Raw genomic sequence first — 18142 nt, 5'->3', positions numbered from 1 at the left:
CTGTGGTGTATAAAAGAAAATTACGTAAAATGCTTAACAATGAGAAGATGCACTGTTATAATACCAGTGCTGTTTTGGGGCACTATGTGTTATCTGTTATCGCCTGAAGGTGGCGCTAAGGTGCTTTGGGGGTGCTCAGTGTATGTAGGGAGCTGCTCAAGTGCAAACCTAAGTTCACCTGCCTGTTAATAAAGTAGCAAGTAGCATAATAAAGTAGGATGGTAGTTTGTTAACTTCTTCTCTCTGTCCTTTTTTGCAGGAGATATATTTCCCCACAAAGTTCTGTGATACACAACACTAGCCAAACAAGCAATAAAGAAATGTTGTATTGAACTGTCAAAATCAGAGAGGAAATTTATCAAGACTGGCAACAAATTTGGGATCATGCAGCCAAAGGAAAACATTTACATTCAACATAGAATGTTGGGGGTGACAAGAAACAGGGGTAAACATGGAGAGCGTGCCACAACTAGAAGAACGAGTATGGAACATAGTAATCTTAACAGCACACTTTTCATTATAGGAAAACAGGCCATTGTGAACATGTGTCAGGAAGCAGAGAATTTAGGCTAGTGGTTCTCAAACCTTTTCACATCAAGGACCCCTATGCTGACAAATTAGACCACAGACCTACATTAAGATTTTGTCCCAGGGGCTCCCCATTACTCTCCCAATTTTATAGTGATACAAATTCAATACAATTGTTTCTCAGTTTCTGTGTGGGATATGTATTGTGGTACCTACCAGCGCGCTGTGGTTGTGTAAAACATACCGGAGGTGGATGGGAAATTGAATGATCCAAAAAGTATTTTATAGTATGGAGGTAGTGGAGAGGGCAGAAGACGGTTGTTTTTTTAGGGACTTTTTTTTGGATACTAAACCAGGAGGTGGCAGTAATGCAACATGAAGGATACTAACTGCCGTAAAACTCCAAAGAGAAAAAGATGAAGAAGGAGCAGATGGCTGATGTGAAAATCCTGCTGGACATTATGTGTTTTTAGAACATAACTATAGATTATAGGGACGGACATTCTGTCTCTTTTGAAGATTTAGGGTGAGTAAAAGAATCTAATACGTATACTGCTGTGTTATTTTAGTCAACGCAATGCAACATAGCTTGCTTTAGCTAAACAGCTAAGTTACTGTTATACGTTAGTGATGTTAAGGCTGCTGTATAGTCCCTCAGACATGCTTAACGGACGGTGAAAATCCAGTTAACCCCCCTCCCCCGGCACCTTTCCGACGGCGAATAGGTGCACGGTCATTTCTGTAACTTTCCGAAACGGACAAGCCGACATTCACTCCCCCTTCACGCAGTGATTGGCCAGCTGTGCAGAGGTGAGAGAGGAGCCACGGTTTCAACTTCTCTGTCTATCTCTCCTTTTTTATTCTTGATACAACTGTTTATTTCACGTTTCATGTGAACAGCTGAGTGCAACATTATGATTGTCTTCCAGGAGAGCCTGTCTGAAAATCTGCGCCCTTATCTGCCTGTTTAAAGATATCAGGTCTCCCCGCCCCCTCCCCTCTCTGTGACAGTCGCCTTTGAGTGAAGCCGTTCGGATCAACTATAAACACATTTGATTTCCGACGTGGTCAGACAGCACGTCGTAAGATGATTTTTCCTTAGCTATATACACCAGCCACTTCATTAGGTACATCTGTGCAATCTAATTGAATGTAATACAACAGCTCTGCCATAAGTTCTACTTTTACGAAGCTTATACATTTTTAGTTTTTGTTGTCAGAAAGGTGTTACTTCTACTTTATGTTTATTATCGAAGTCGTAGTGGATGGTGGTGTTGTACTGGAGTGCATTACATTAAAAAAGTGTTCCTAATATTTTTCCCCCTCATGTATGTTAATGGAGTGGACAAAATGTGAGAACACCATTCAATACACCGCCACGACCTCAATAATAAACATAAAGTAGAATAATCAACTTTCTGACAATGTCAACAAAAACTGAAAACGTATAAGCTTGATAAATGTCGATTTTTTATGGCAGAGCCATTGTATTGGATTGCATTAGATTGCACAGGTTTACCTATTAAAGTAGCCAGTGAGTGTATGAGCATCATAGCTCTCTATATGTAAATATCGGCCAGACTGAGTTTGTTGAGCCAAAAATGGACTTTGATAAAATGACGTTCACGTTCTAAAAATATCTATTTATGTATGTATGCGTCGTGATTATTAATATGCTCAAACATCCAGGGGCTGCTCACAAATCACTGGAGGTCCTGAGCTAATTTCTGTGTGGTATTTATGTTTAGTAATAATCAAGACATCTTTAAATAAGCAGATTTTTAAATATAGTATGGCTGTATTGGTGAACGCTGGAGGTATTTGGCAACAAGTCTCCAGAGTCAATATTGGCTTTGCTAAACCAAATCTGTATTGCAGATTAATAGGCACCAAGGCCTGCTGTTGGAGGAAGGGTCTCTGGATTCTGCTGTGAGTGGAGGGGCATCTCAACAAGTTGCAATTTTTGAGTTCAATAGTCAAGTCAATGACTTTGACAAAAATGTTAAAACTGTATTCTTCGCACAGTGACAAATGATCTTGAATGGCTCTCCTGAAACATTCCTTAAGTTTGGTCAGCTTAAGTACCCCAACAAGTTAAACTTAAAAATTCAAGTTAGTGGCTATATTAAGTTTGATTTACTGTATACTTCAAACCAAATTCCTTTCAGGTGGTCTAATAGCATCTGAAACCCCCACCCATCATAGGCTGCTTTTCAGATGGTGGAGGAGGGGAGATTGTCTGACATTTTTTTAACTTCCCAAAACAGACAATCACACCCAAGTCAGTGACTGGCCAGGTGTATGAAGGTGTGAAAATTGTATTTATTTAGCACCTCTCTCAAACTGTTGTTTTTCATTCTTCACACAGCTACTTCCATTGCTTTCTGTGTTAAACCTGCAACCTGCGACATGAACCCCTTCGAGGAGAGACTGTCTGAGGCTGTGCGTCTTTATCCTCATTTGTATGATGCATCCCTCCGTGACTACAAAGATACACAGAAAACACTGAATTCTTGGCGACAGATTGGCGAGATAGTGGGATGTGGCCCAGAAGAGGTGAAAATGAAGTGGAACAAGCTTCGTGATCGCTTTGCAAAAGCAAAAAAGAGGGCGCTGAAGGGTAGGCAGAATGGAACAACTGGAGGGGAAAAGACTCCTGTTCTCTACACCCAACTGTCCTGGCTGTGCACCTTCGTCAAACACCGCCAGACAGTGGACAACATGGTCAAGGATGAGGTAATTATGTTTTGTCTTCTTCATGAATGTGCATTTACCACCACATAGGTCTGCTGTGTTTTTTGCTTGTTCTGTCTTTGCTCTTTTCTCGAAAGAGTTTTTTTCTCCTCAAAAATAGCCACTTCCCACTGCCAGCTAGCATGCTGCTTTTCTTGCCACTGAGCATGCTGCTAATATTACTAACTAGCTAGCACAAAGCAACTGACTGGAGCTGACACAACAATGGATGTGTTTTAATTCCTGAGTTTAAAACTTGCAATGCTGTCTCTGCAGAGAGAGACTGCTACATCGTCTGATGGGCCACAGTCGTCAGTCATCAATGCGAGTCAGCCAGAGATCAGCAGCCAGCCCCTTTGCTTGGCAAGCCGGGACACTGACCTCTCTGTGAGCCGTGGCCAGCACCACTACACACCCACCCAGCACAGCCACCTGTCAGAGAGCAGTGATACAAGCAGGCAGTCAGTCCTGGAATCCACCAGGGCATTGCAAGACAACCAGGGGGCACCGTTGGTGTGTTCCTCACCACAGTTGGATGTGGCAAGGAGGAGGAGGAAGGCAGCCAAGCGGCGGGCAGAGAGCGACGAGGAGGCATCTGTTTCGCAGCTCCTGTCATTTATTCAAGAGTGGAGTGCGTCATGGGTGGAGAGGCAGCGTAAACACATGGAGGAGCTGCAAATGTTGAGGCAGCCACAAGAGGACAAGTTTGCACAGCGATTTACATCTTTGATAGAGTTTGCCAGGACTCTGCCAACGCCCGAACTGGATGAGTTTGAGTTCAAGCTGGCGCAGCTTGTTTATGAGACTAAGAAGGGGCTCCAGGGAAAACTGTGAACATGAACACTGAACTGACTAAACACAGTTAACCAAGATGCTTTCTTGTTGTTGTTTTTTAAACATCAGTTTATTGTGTTTTTTTTTTACACAATAAAACATTTGATTGAAGTCTGTCCTCTCTGTCTTACTTTGCAAATAATGTAGGTTGGGAGAATATGTTGTTTTAAGATGATATGTTTTAAAGACATCTATCCCATATGCATTACTCATATACAGTATTCATGCTTACATTTCTGTCTGTAGTCCTACTAGGGGATCAGTGGTTATGGTGGGAAGTGAAATGAGGTGGAACAACTTGGTTTCACAGTTTAAAAAGGATGATGCTAATGCATCCCATTTTAACATTATATGTAACACCAGGTAACACCATAGACACGTAAATGACATTATGTTTGACAAGGCAAACTTAATTTCGTCACACATTTCACATAAAGGGGAAAATCAAATGTAACTTATCCTTAATGTTTTGTTCGAAGATTTTGTGTGTGGATATAATCACAGGATTATTACATCTGTAAACCCACAGAGTCCCCTTTTTCATATACACGATATATCATATCTACAAGGATTGGATTATTGTGATTGCTTCTTGTGTTTACTAATCAGTACTGGCTGTTGAGAACAATCATGCACAGAACTTTGCTTCAAATACAATTTATTCCTCTATTGAAAATAGTTCCAATGTAGAGTGGTTTGCATTTACTGAACAAACAGACCTAAACACTCACCTGAAATTCTGCAGATCTGGAAAGTAAGAATAATATCACTTGTCTTTGTGTGTTTTCTACACTGCTGCTTCACTGCTTTTGGTGCACTGGGCCCATCACATGTTTTTCAGTATGAATTATCCACTGTGTGATATTTTTGATATTAACATAAAATCCAACATACTCCCTGTAACATGATATGTTTTATAGTACCTCTGTTCTCCCTGAAAATCATCACCTAGCTTTTCAAATTGGCCCTCTTCATCTCATTGCACTGGTTTGTTGATCCCGGCTGAATTCCAGTGGCTGGATATGAAACTCGGCTCAACTCAATGGTTAAACAGGAGACTGTTATTGCAAATTGTGTGTTAAGCAGCATTTTGGTTACAGCTGGTCCAAACTGAGTTCTTACCAGTGGGGTTTAATCCATAGACACACATATAAATTGACTGTGTGATTTGCATGCAAACTTCATGTGAGTCATCGTAAAGTAATAGCAACTGCTGCCATCAGACGAATGTAGTGGACTAACAAGTGCAATCTTGTAGGAGGGCTTCAACACAATAACAACAGAATTCACAGGTCACATTCATGAATGTGACTATATTGCAAAGGTGTGTTTCTGAGTCATTTAAACATTTGGATTAAATCTTTTTCTATTAATCTTTCATGAGACATTTCATTTTTAAGGTGTTTTGTATGTTAGTGCAGAGTTGATTATAAAATAAATTTTATTTATGTAGCATCTTTCAAGTGTTGTTTCGAAAAATGTGTTTTTCTTCTTGCTCCTACGGTTGAATGTTTGAGCTTCACTGTGCTGAATGATCTATGTGCAGAGTTTAACACTCTTAAGTTTGTTTGCACATTCATCTGCTGAAAGTGAAAAGTTTCTCTGTGCTCATTGAAAATCAGATTTTAAGGGGGGTATGATTTGTGACATTACAAATATTTTGGAAGCCAATTCTTGTCCAATAGTCAACTTACACAAAAGTGATGTGGAAACTTGATGCCCTCAGTGCACACACACTGAGAATGGACTTTACAGTGAAGTAGGAGACATCTTCTGTCCAATGGTTAAACTTCTGAATAAAATAAAAATAAAATATATTTGCATATTTATAGATTGAGTAATTTTTAATGAGGAAGAAGGAGGAGATGTATTTTTGGTTATTTTAACAAACTAACTTTTTTGTGGAAAAAATATATCAGACACAAATTATTATTCAGTAGAGTAGTTTACAAACATCTTAAAAGATGTCTGAAGGGGGCCTTTAAATGGAGGCCTCCTAATTCGATTCTGGTGAAATGTTATATGATATACCTGTTTAAACCATGTACTGTTTATAAGATGTTTATACAGTATACAGTCTAAGGTATTAACTATGAAACTGTACAATGACAAGACCTTCATTTGTTTTAAATTCTCTAAGGGCAAGGGAAGTTGAATACATCTATGAACTGATCATAACTATCAAGATTTTTTTCAGATATAAAGGTGACGTCGTCTTGGTTATTCTATCTAAGATTTCACCAAATTATGTCTGAACCAATGCATATTGGTAGTGATGACCGTCGTTAACATTCTGGCATACAAGGCTTAATCAAACACTTCATGAAATAAGTACACACCCAATGCATTGTCACTGGGGCATTTTTAATATCTACTCCATTAACATATATGAGGGGGACAAAAATATTAGGAACACTTTTCAATATAATGCAGTCCATTACACCACCATCCCCACCACGACCTCAATAATAAACATAAAGTAGAATAATCAACTTTCTGACAATGTCAACAAAAACTGAATTTATGGCAGAACTGTTGTATTGGATTGGATTAGATTGCACAGATGTTCTTAATAAAGCAGCTGGTGACACAGGAAAGATGCTGAACAAGTGGCCACTAAGCTCTCATTAAACAAAAACAAACTGTATCCACAGCATAGTGTTAATGGACAAATAATCAAAAATGTTGATGAGGTTAAATATTTAGGTATGACTTTGGATTCCAACTTGACTTTTGAAAGCCATATTAAAAGATGAGTCAAAAATTGAAATATAACATGGTTAAATTAAGACATATTAGGAACTCATTAACAATAGAAGCATCAAAAACGTTTTTGCATGCAATGATTTTTTCACATCTTCATTATTGTATATCCTGCTGGTCCCAGGCCAGTAAGACTGTGCTGAAACCAAGTGAAATTCTTTTTAAACAAGCCTTAAATCAATAAATTACATGAAAATCTCATTCTGTTTTCAGAAGTTCAGTTGGTATTCTAGATAATTCACAATGCTGCTCCTCCACCACTGAAGAGCTTTTTTCATCTCTGCTCTGAGCAAATGAGCAGAACCTCTCAATCTGCTCTAAACTCAGACTTACACATCCCTATGTGGTGGACTGCTTTTGCATAATCTGCTTTTTCATTTACAGCAATCAAACATTGGGATATTCTTCCAGGTGAGTTTAAAACTTGCACAGACTTTCATTCTTTTTCCCATGGTGCAAAAAATGGATATTGAGCAACCAGTCATGTCAACATTTATTTTACAGTGATTTAGATTTTAAATTGTAATGAACTGTAATCCTATAGCTGTACTGCATGAATGTGCTGGTATATGTTGATGTGTGTTTTTAGATTTGTTTGTAGAATTCTTAGTGTGACAGAGACTATGCAATAGTGTCACATGTACATTCATGTTTTTATTATCTGGTAATTGTTCTGTGTACCTGCCCAGGGACTGCAGATGGAAATTAGCTAATAGCTAAATCTGGCATAAAACATCTCATTTTGAGATTAATGTTTTTTATGCATGGTCCTTGTTTAATAAAGACTGATTATAATAATAAAATAGCATCAGCACTAAAGGAAACAAAACATTATATTACGTCAGGAAATCTTATTGGGAAGGAATCATGTAACATCTATTTTTAATTAATTAAAGAGAAACATGTTTAGCAGAGATGTTTTTTTTCCCTGCCCTAGTCACTCCAGTAGATGGTGGTAATGGGCCTATAAGACGGTTTGCCAACTACCAATAAATCTAAAGAAGAAGAAGTAGAAGTTAAACGTGTATCAGCTGAGCTGGCTGATGTGAAAACCCGGTTTGACATTACGTTATTTTAGAACATAACTATAAATTATTGGGATGGAGAATGACATACTCGTCTCTCTTGAAGATTTAGGGTAAGTAAGGGAACCTAATAAGTATACCGCTGTGTGAAGATGAGTTGCAAATGCTCGCATTTCAACAATGACCAGCCTAGTCTCTGTTATTTTATCCAGCGCAATGCAATGGAGCGTGCTTTAGCTAACCTGCTGTTGTAGCTAGCCAACGTTGGTCTGACAGTTTATAATTTTTCCATAACTATTCATGGCATCATAGCTATCTACATGCGAAGCAGTCGACATACAGACGGATTTTACATGTTGTGCCACAAGCTGTGTCAGCAGAAGCTGCCCCCGTCATGATTCCCATCAGGATCAGTTCCAACACATTCCTTTCTGTTAACCAATTCCAGCCCCACTTTCTAAAAATATCTATCTATCTATCTATCTATGTATTTATCTACGTTATGTATCTATCTGTTGTAATTATTGATATGCTCAAATATCCTGGAGCTGCTCTCAAATCACTGGAGGTCCTTAGCTAATTTCTGTGCGGCATTTACGTTTAGCAATGATAAAGACATCTTTAAATAAGCATCTTTTTAAACGTAGTTTGGCTTACAACTACAAATTAGTTTGTAGATTGACAAAGAGCTGTGGCTCAGATTGCATGTGTTTTAATGTGAGCTATGTGTGTCTTTGAAGGTACCAAGGCCCACTGTTGGAGGAAGGGTCTCTGGACTCTGCTGTGAGTGGAGGGGCAGCTTCACCTGAATTCACTAAACTCTGTGCCTGGATCGTCTCAGAGCTTAGACTCTACAGCAAGCTGGAGGAAAATGTCCATGCCACTAACTGTAAGACATATTCTGTCTTAAGTTGCTTCTGATGCACAATTCAATAGTGACACAAGATTAACACCAAATGTTTCTTCTAGTCTCATTTTTAATTATTGACAATGACGATGCCCAAGGAAATAAAAGTAAACTACATTGTTGAATGACACATGCTATGCTTTGTGTTTACTGTCATGGAGCAGGAAATACCATGATTAACTTAATCAGGCTGGAGGTGACGTGTTGAAAATATAGCTTGTACAAAAACATTTAATTACCGCGTGCTTGGGACTGAATTTCATTAGATTTCTAAGATTTTAACTGATGTTAGTCCATTCCTACATTTTGACATTTCCCATTGCTCATGTCACTGGACAACCACACACACCTGTTACATGCCATTTGTAGAGACATGGAAAGACCTGATGCATTACTCCAAATTTAGTTTATTTGATTTTTCAACCCCGAAAAAACAGAGCTTGGAGTAAGTAGTCAGGCTTTCTATGTATTTATGTGGCTGAGCAGATAGAAATTACAGAGCTACAGCACAATCTGGCAAAAATAGAAATTATACATGAATATCATCTTCAGCACTGAAGGTTTCTGTTTGAAGTCTGTCAAGTTGCTGCTAACACCACCAGTGTAACTAGCTGATGGCTTAGACTGGGTATGTGTGAGTTCTAACCAGACTATTTTCTGTCTTGTGACATCATGTCCTCTGCGTTTGTCATTGTACCCATCCCAGGTCCGAGCGAGGCAGAGGGTTTCCAGCTGGAGATGAGCGGTCTACTGTCAGAGCTTGCCTGTCCTTACTCTGCCCTCACTAGCGGAGACATCACCCAGAGGCTTCTCAACAGGAACGACTGCCTGCTGTTGCTCAGTATGATAACAACACTTTAAAACACCTCTTTTAAAAGAGCAATTTAACACTGAATCTTTCATGGAAACGAGTATTGTTGCATTGACTTGTGGGCTGAAAGGTTAAAGTCTCTTACACTTTTAATGTACGGTTCCACACCCAGCTGCGATATAGTATTGCACAATCATACTGTATATTGTTAGGCGTCATTCTGCACAGGGTGTCAACATAACATGTAGCAACCATTAGATGGCAGTAAAAGCATGTGTTTTCAGCCTGTGTTAGTTTTGCAAGGCTCTGCACACCCACTCAGATGTGTTCAGTTATTCTGGCTGGTTAGACTTCTGCTCAGGTTAAAGTTAAGTGAAGGGAGGCTGCGAATTATGTGAGGTTACCAAACTGCAAGTACTGATAAGAATGTTAAATAAATAAATATTCCCACCTCACCATCACCTCACGCATAGTCCTGCCAGGACATTTAATGAGGCAAAATAAGCAGGGTTCTCCCTGCCTGTCTCTCAAATGCAGCTGCCTTTCTATTACTGGCCACCGCCTTTGGTGAAAATTCTGGCATGTGATATTGACGGTATGAGATAAAAGGCGGAACTCAACTGCAAGGGCAGTGCAGCATCCAGACAGTCTATCTGTCCATTTGTTCCATCTTGGGATCAAATTTAAATCCCTATGGACACTTTTGTCAATCAGATCATGATTTTTTTCACTTAAGTACACAACATTCTTAAGGTAGGTGCAGAAACTGTATGCCGCACCATGCACATTCTCAAACCTTTGCCACCAGGGAAAACCCTGACTCAGTGAAAACACCTGTGTGGGTGTGTCATGGGTGTGTAGGAGCTTTAAACGGCAGGTTCTGGTAGTTTTTTTTTTTTGTTGTTGTTTTTTTTTTTTGGTCTTGTTTATGTTTTGTGTCATTGCCAAACCAGGATACTTTGACTCGTATTTTACACCATACTCATACACATCAAGTCCCAGTACTTCAATAACAAGAGCAAACCATTTGTATTAGTTCATGTTCAAGTTTGATAACCACCTTTTAAAGGTACACTGTGGAGATTTTGACCACTAATAACGTGATAGAGCAATGTTTTTATGTGATGTGGTTCCCCGTTTCACTTGTCTCGTGCATGTGGACTAGCACAAGGGAGACGTGATGCACATTGCTGCCTGGTTTCACACTATTCGACTGACCTACAGGTGGGGGTAACATACTAAGAAACACATTAAGAAATGCATTAAAAGGAAGACTGCTAGCAAGCAAACATGGATGGAAACAATACAGGATTTAAAATATTTAAAAACTGCAGATGTTTTATGAGGGAGGAAATGCATTCAACAGCATTTTGGTGAATAACACTTCATGAAATCTGAAACTTTTTCAAACCTTTCCTGTTAAATCATGTGTGATAGTAAGCCCCTTGATAACATTTGAATACATTTTGCTGACTAATAGCAGGATAAATACTAGTATTGGTAACTAAAAAAGTTGATTTTTTTTCTTGAACTATTTTAGGGGCCATGTGTTTAAATTTGGCAGTGATGATAAACTACCTTCACTAGCTGGGATAATTGTGACATTACCTTATAATCAAAGGGAAAATGGCAAAGTAACATCTGGTAGCCCAAAATATTTGAATGAATATCCCACACAGCTGCCAGACCTATCTACAGAATCATTTAAGATTATCTGACATAGATAATTGCAAATGCATTTATTTTGTGTCACTTTTGAGCTAATGCTATTGGCTCACTCACTAGGCAAGGCAAGTTTATTTCTATAGCACATTTCTTACACAAAGGCAATTTAAAGTACTTTATATAATCCATGAAAAACATCAAAGAACACAAGGATAAAAAAAAACTCCACCAATTGTACATCAGCGTGTGTCTCCAGGTGTTGGGGAGTACTACTGCACGTGTGAAAAAAGTAGTATAAAGCCCTTTATGTCTCTAGAGGGAGCTGTGTGAAATTTGCCTCAAGTTATATCACTTGAGTCAGCATCAGTTGGGGCTGAAGACTACAAGTTTGAAAATGAAAAAAATCTGGGGGTGTGGAGTTAGAAAGAAGTGAGGTTAGCAGACCTCTGTAGCTCCACATCTCTGCTGGAGGCTAGCAGCTCCAGGCTACATTAGCCGCTACTAGCATAACACAACCAAATCTGAAACACTCAAGTGACTTGATTTCAGTTGCATTTTAGTTAATGTAGGCACCATGTTTTGACAAGTAAAAAGAATGCATGGAATAAAAAAAGACAGTGTCTCTGGATCCCTTTTTTAACTGTCCATCATGAATCCAACATTGTAGGAGTGCAATGCTAAGTCAGTGGAGTACTCTTATAAGGTTCAGTGCAGAACATAAAAGTTTTTAACCTGGATTTAAAGTTGGTCAGAGTTTTTGTCACTTTCCCCGGCTTCAGCCATCTGCTCTCATCCACTTTCCAGCAGAGGGGATATTCACCCCAAACGAGCTTAATGTCAGGCACAAGAAAGGTCTTTTACAGGCTTTCTATCTTGAGAACAAGACGAATCTGCAAGCTCATTTTATTTGCTCTGGCAGAGGCGTCTGGCTCCCCTCCTGTTCAGACAGATTTCCAGCTGACCTGTTTATCTGATATGATGACTATACTGAGGGCTATGTTGCTCAGCACTTTGTCACACATTTCATTGCTCTGATTGGTTGTAGGTCTATCCAATTGTGTCATTTTGGTCTGTGCCCATTGATAATGCCCCTTGGAAATCAAAAATGAACTGAGAGGTGCCAGACTAATTTGCATTGGCGAATTGGTCTGGCAGTGCGGGTGCGGGGCTAATGGCTTTCCTCTATGCTTAAGCAAACACAGATAGAGTTCATATACTATAATTAAATCACTGGTGTCTTTTTGTTATATTTTGCTTCTTTTGTTAGCTATGTTCAGTCCTAGGACTTTCTCTGCTATACTTTCCTATATTTCTTCTGGCCTTATATAACAGTTTTTCCCAATTCTTTAAATTTTACTTTCTTTAACTTAAACATGGTGTAATGGGGGAAGGAATTTAACCAAATCCAATTTGTATCTCAGCATTTCTGGTGTCTGAGTTGGAGGCAGCGAGGATGATCCTGGTTAACAAACCTCAGAAAAAAGCCCAGGAGTCGGGCAGCCCCATGTTCCAGGAACTGAAGGGCATCTGCATGGCGCTGGGAATGTCCAAGCCTCCAGCCAACATCACCATGTTCCAGTTCTTCAGTGGAATTGAGAAGAAGGTGTGTACTCGCAACAAAAACAAAACAGCATCTAGCAGGAAAAAATCTGTATTTCAAGCTGGCCAGTCCCTTTCAAAAACTGCAAACCCCACACACTTTTTTTAATTGTAGTTTTAGTTGTGGCTTTTTGTCCATACTACATACTACACATGCCTATTGTCCACTTTTCTTAGCTGAAAGAAGCCATGAGTAGAGTCCCACCAAATCACGTTGGAGAGCCTTTGATGAAAAAGGCCCTTGGACCTGTGCACATGGTAAATACTGAAAAATGACGAAGACATACAACATATCAGTGGGATAGTGCATCACTAAATGACTGTTCTCTTTTCCTTGTTTTTGCCAGGAAAAAATTGAAGCTATAAACCAAGCACTTGTTAATGAGTATGAAGTGAGAAGGAAGATGTTGTTGAAACGTCTGGATGTGACAGTGCAGTCTTTTGGTTGGTCTGACAGAGCAAAGGTATGTGGAAACTTGAATCTGAAAGCACAAACAATGGATTTTAACAGGGTTCCTTTGTACACTTGTGTTTGCTTTAGCAATAGTTAGGTCAATCAGATCTGCTGTCCTACTGAGGAGAAAAAGGAGAATTGGTTATGGATGCGGAGTTTGTTTAACAAAGAGAAGATGAAGTGAAAATAGTCAAGCTTATACACGTAAAGCATGTAGAGAAATAAAAAAAATAAGTGTTTCTGCTAATTTGATCATATTCTGACCTTGAGTGCAGCCACACCAACACTTCTAACTCGTGTGTGTGTATATGTATGTGCATATATAGATAGATAGATAGATAGATAGATAGATAGATAGATAGATAGATAGATAGGGTTTTTCCATCACAGGAACTCCCCCACTGGACCAAGAACATTTTGAGGAACTCAGGAACTAAACCTGTGTTTCGACCAGAAGACCAGGGACTAAATTTAGTTCCTGCAGGATAGTCCCTGGTCTGGGGGTGTTACTTTCTAAACTCTCAGGAAGTTTACAGGCGGGGTTTTTAACCATTGCTGACTGGTCAAACACATAAATCGGGGCTGCTTCAACCCGTGTACTGTTTCATCCATGTGTACCTCTGCATTTCTCCTTTTTATTCATTCATTACATCTAACTCACACATCAGTCACACAACAGTAAATACAAAAAACAACAGTAGGACTCTGTGTTGTTTCCTCATGTGTTAATACTGTGTTTTAAACAATGCTGTCATTTTTTTAATCCGCCATGGGTCTAATTTGTATAATCTACATGGCTTACTTTTAGCTCCTAGTTCCTGAAATTAGTTCCTCTGGTTCCATATTTCTTGGAACATCTAGGTCGAATAGGCACGAGTGACACCAACACTTCAAGACTTCTACTACTTGAGTCTCCTCTCAGGCCTCTTAGTATTTAAGATCAGTTGTTCTTGTTCAAGTACATGTGTCAAGCATGATTTGCAGTGCAGTGTACCAGTGCTCCTGCATGCCTGTTTTCATTGTTACTCAAAATATTGTGTTTTGGCCTACTTTTCTGCGACATATGACTAATGTACCTGATCCATTGCTTTCCAAAAGTAAATGAGATTCCTTTTTTTGTTTGTCCTTCTACAGACACAGGCTGAAAAGTTGGCCAAAGTTTACCAGCCTCTGCGTACTGCCCTCAACACCAAAAGCATAATCTCTGTTGCCCACCTTCTTTCTGCTCGACAAGACTTCTCAAAAATCCTACGTACAAGCAGTGGCAAGATAAGAGAGAAGACTGCTTGTGCTATTAATAAGGTGAACCATTTTTTCTACTTAATGCTAATTATAGAATTTTATTGGTTATTTTATACTATTTTTTACGGGATATGCAAAAGTTTCAAGACTGGTCGGTGTGTGATCTAAACAAAAAAATTTGATGTGTACTGAAACCTACAAAGGCTGAAGCAGATTTTTGAAGTAAGCATTTCCATCACTGATCACTGGCATATACAGTGTGTATGTGTATATATATATATATATATATATATCTCTTTAAAAATGGGTCAAAATTTATAGTCACATTTTTAAAAAGGCTCATTTATTTCCTCAAACTGCTGGTCACTATAGTTTTTAGCAAACGTTACTCAAAGAGGAGGGAATAGTGCATGTGTTGGGGACTATTTTCAGCAGAGAATTAATTCACGTCTTGTGCTTTATTGAATATTTCTGGTGTGTATGGGATCGACTCAAAATAAACTTCAGTGTGTGTTCGTGGTAATGAAGGAACATGTCACCCAGTGCAACAGTGTGACTCATTGATGTGTTTTTAATAGTTTAACAATGGAGCTCTATGACACAGAGGAAGAAGATATATCAGGCTTCGATGATGATTTAATTGGTGATTTGTGGGCAATTTAAAAAAAAAAAAAAAAAAAAAAAAAGGATATATAGATTATCACCAGACTAGTCCTTTAACCAGACTGATCTTTGTAAATGTTTACTAGGGCAAGTACTTGTGGAGTCATCTGCCCAGTTCTGAAAGATCATGATCATTTTATTGTGCAAAACTTACTTCATCTTGTTAAAGACATTAAACATTTTTTTAAAAAGATGTTACTAGCTTTATTATTCAGACAAATATTTGGTTTTGTATAAAACATTCAGAAAGTTCAGGATGTACTTTTCAAGCAACTTTATATTTTCAAGCACTGAGAACTTCTTCAGCTGTCCAAAGAAAAATAAAAAAAATTTTAAGCAGAAGCTCCAGCATCTGTCCTAAGTTTAAATATTTTTTGCCTGACATGTTCATTCATACTGAAAAACTTAATCTCATACAAGCAAGGTAAAAAAATGAGGCCATAGTTGTCCACTTCACTAGGAGCCATCTTACTTTAATACATGTCCTTTTTCTCAGGTTCTAATGGGCCGAGTGCCGGACAGAGGAGGCAGACCCTGTGAGATTGAGCCTCCACCTCCAGAGATGCCTTCCTGGCAGAAGCGTCAGGATGCACCCCAAGGCGGAGGACACTACGGTGGGGGTGGGCATGGAGGCGGTAGGGGGGGCTACGATCACTACTCCCAAGGTGGCCGTGGAGGCTATGAGAGGGGAGGAGGAGGACATGGAGAGAGGGGGGGTAGAGGAGGGGGCGGCAGAGGGGGGAAGGTGCAGGGTGGCTGGGGAGATGGAGGTGGTGGAGGGAGAGGTGGTTACAACCAAGGCCACTATCAAGACGCAGGAGGTCATCAAGGGGGAGGAGGCAGAGGAGGTTACGGAGGAGGAGGGAACAACCAAGGAGGCTTCCAGGACTCTGGCTACCATGGAGGAGGTGGAGGAGGTGGTTACCATGACAGTTACCACCAAGATGGAGGCTGGCATCAGGAGAGAGGTGGGGGTCGAGGAGGTCGGGGGGGCAGGGGAAGAGGAGGCCGAGGAGGAGGAGGACAAGGGGGAGGCTGGGGAGGAAGAGGTGGCCAGAATTTCAACCAAGGAGGACAGTTTGAACAGTTCTTCCAACATGGCGGGCAGCACTACAACCAAGCAGGCTTTAATCAAGGTCGACACTACACTAGTTGAAGACACAGTGTGGGGCATTGCAGCAGAGTCCACTCAAAGATCGACTATTTGCCATGTGTCAACAAATCTAAAATGCCTTATTTTATTATACAATCTTGAATTTTCAGCATGGTTAAAAATTGGCTAAGGTCACTAGTCACACACATACAGATACTGTCTACACTCTACAGGCTGTTTTTGGAGTTATTGCTTTCCTGCTAGAGGGCAGTTCTAATTTGGCCCGTTGCTTTTCCATACTAGTGTGTTAATTTTTTCTCTGCCTCCTCAATATGCCAACAGCTCTCTGCTATAAAAAGTTAGTTGATTAACTGGACTCTGTTGTTTTGGCCCCATTTTGACACTTAATTAGCCTTATATTGGACACCCTTTGAAAGACAGCCAAGATTCCTCAGATTTCAGTGTTGGTGCACCTATTGCATATCTGACATTAGAAGTGGACATCATTATTACTGGTAGGATTCTTGAAATCCTTAATAGTTAAATTAAATTTGATGATTACTTGAAAACCGCTTCATCTTTGCAGTCTTCATTTTGTTTCAATAGATTTGACTGGAGTCTCCTTTGTTACTTATTTAAGAGATGTCATCTTGTTCTGCTCATGGAAGATTGTGTGCATACAAATATGGATGTTGGATTGCATGAATGTGTGACTGAGCAATAAAATCTAAAATGAAAATATTGTTTTCTTTTCATTCAGAGTTCTGATTGTCAATGTCTGGAATTGTAAAATGTTATGATTAGTCAGAATTAGGCTTTTGCAGAGAGCTCATTAAAATCTGTACTGTACAAAAGATATATATTACACAGGCTAAAAAAGAAGCCTAAATAAGAACTGATAATAATTCATAAACAAGTAAGTTAAAAATATGTATCATCTCTTACTACTGTATGTACAGTATATCATTTGGCTTCTAGATTTAAATAATATACTGAAGGAAAAGAAGCATTTATTAAAATGTTAAATATGACTATATTAATATTCTACAACATTTAGCCAATGTGAGTATGTCACTCAGCAGTGGTGGAAGGTAACTAAATACATTTCCTCAAGTATGTTTTTAAGGTAATAGTACATTCTGTAAGTATTTTTGTCGTCTGCTACTTTATACTTTGTACTTCAAAGGAGAAAATTGTTCTCTTTACTCCATTACATTAATTTGATAGCTATAGTTACTGGTTACTTTTAAGATCAAAATTTAACATAAATTTCAACACACTGATAAAGATTGAACGAGTGGTTCCAACAGTTTTGGCTTGTGACCCCTTGTGTGCAGTTGAGGGACTCTTAATAATAATAATGATAATAATAATACATTTTATTTATGGAGCGCTTTTCAGGATACTCTAAGACACTTTACATTAGATAACATGATCATAGAAAAAGAATACTCAAAGCATATATCATAGACTAAAAACATATAGCTTAGAAAACAACACTAAAAAACATATGACACATTATTAATCACACATTTCAAAAGCAGTTCTGAAAAGATGTCTTTTGATTATAGATTTGAACATGGACAGATCTGTGCAGTCTCGGTTGTGTTTGAGGAGAGAGTTCCAGAGGAAGGGAGCAGCGGCTCTGTTGCCCCAGGTCCATTGACTGGTCCTGAGTGGCTGAGACAGGAGGTTGGCATCAAAGGAGCAAAGGCCGTGGGAGGGAGTGTGGTGGTGGAGCAGGTTGGTAAGGTAAGAGAGGGCCTGGTTATGGAGGGCTTTGTGAGTGAGGAGAAGGACTTTGAATTGGATCTGTTATGGGACA

The 18142-nt window shown here is 39.2% G+C and overlaps 2 protein-coding genes across 5 annotated transcripts; both read left to right on the top strand.

Annotated features, from left to right (window-relative positions):
- Positions 1-904: 904 nt before the first annotated feature.
- On the top strand, positions 905-4206 carry LOC137196616 (uncharacterized). 4 transcript variants are annotated; one of them, XM_067609350.1, is made up of 4 exons: positions 905-1054; positions 1254-1338; positions 2897-3264; positions 3538-4206. In XM_067609350.1, the coding sequence occupies exons 3-4, from the start codon at positions 2938-2940 to the stop codon at positions 4093-4095; spliced, it is 885 nt and encodes a 294-aa protein (XP_067465451.1). In that variant the 5' UTR covers positions 905-1054; positions 1254-1338; positions 2897-2937; the 3' UTR covers positions 4096-4206. The 4 variants fall into 4 exon arrangements, with proteins under 4 accessions (XP_067465451.1, XP_067465448.1, XP_067465450.1 ...); XM_067609347.1 differs by having other exon boundaries at positions 1179-1338; XM_067609349.1 differs by lacking the exon at positions 1254-1338.
- A 3655-nt stretch (positions 4207-7861) lies between these two features.
- On the top strand, positions 7862-17056 carry fam98a (family with sequence similarity 98 member A). Its single transcript, XM_067609346.1, has 8 exons — positions 7862-7996; positions 8624-8772; positions 9497-9631; positions 12688-12869; positions 13043-13123; positions 13213-13329; positions 14454-14621; positions 15721-17056. Exons 1-8 carry the CDS (start codon positions 7959-7961, stop codon positions 16378-16380), a joined length of 1530 nt encoding a protein of 509 aa, XP_067465447.1. The 5' UTR covers positions 7862-7958; the 3' UTR covers positions 16381-17056.
- Positions 17057-18142: the final 1086 nt, after the last annotated feature.

This window comes from Thunnus thynnus, chromosome 14 (genome assembly GCF_963924715.1).
Source record: "Thunnus thynnus chromosome 14, fThuThy2.1, whole genome shotgun sequence".
In the NCBI taxonomy this organism is placed as follows: domain Eukaryota; kingdom Metazoa; phylum Chordata; class Actinopteri; order Scombriformes; family Scombridae; genus Thunnus; species Thunnus thynnus.
Note: the sequence above shows the minus strand (reverse complement) of the source record. Positions and strands in the feature narration are given on the sequence as shown.

Bases quoted from the DNA above. Each gene is read 5' to 3' on its own strand.
- LOC137196616 (XM_067609349.1), top strand. From the start codon at position 2,938: ATGAACCCCTTCGAGGAGAGACTGTCTGAGGCTGTGCGTCTTTATCCT. The intron at 3,265-3,537 runs GTAATTATGTTT...CTGTCTCTGCAG, and splicing joins ACAACATGGTCAAGGATGAG to AGAGAGACTGCTACATCGTC.
- fam98a (XM_067609346.1), top strand. From the start codon at position 7,959: ATGGAGAATGACATACTCGTCTCTCTTGAAGATTTAGG. The intron at 9,632-12,687 runs GTATGATAACAA...TTTGTATCTCAG, and splicing joins CGACTGCCTGCTGTTGCTCA to CATTTCTGGTGTCTGAGTTG. The intron at 13,330-14,453 runs GTATGTGGAAAC...GTCCTTCTACAG, and splicing joins GTTGGTCTGACAGAGCAAAG to ACACAGGCTGAAAAGTTGGC.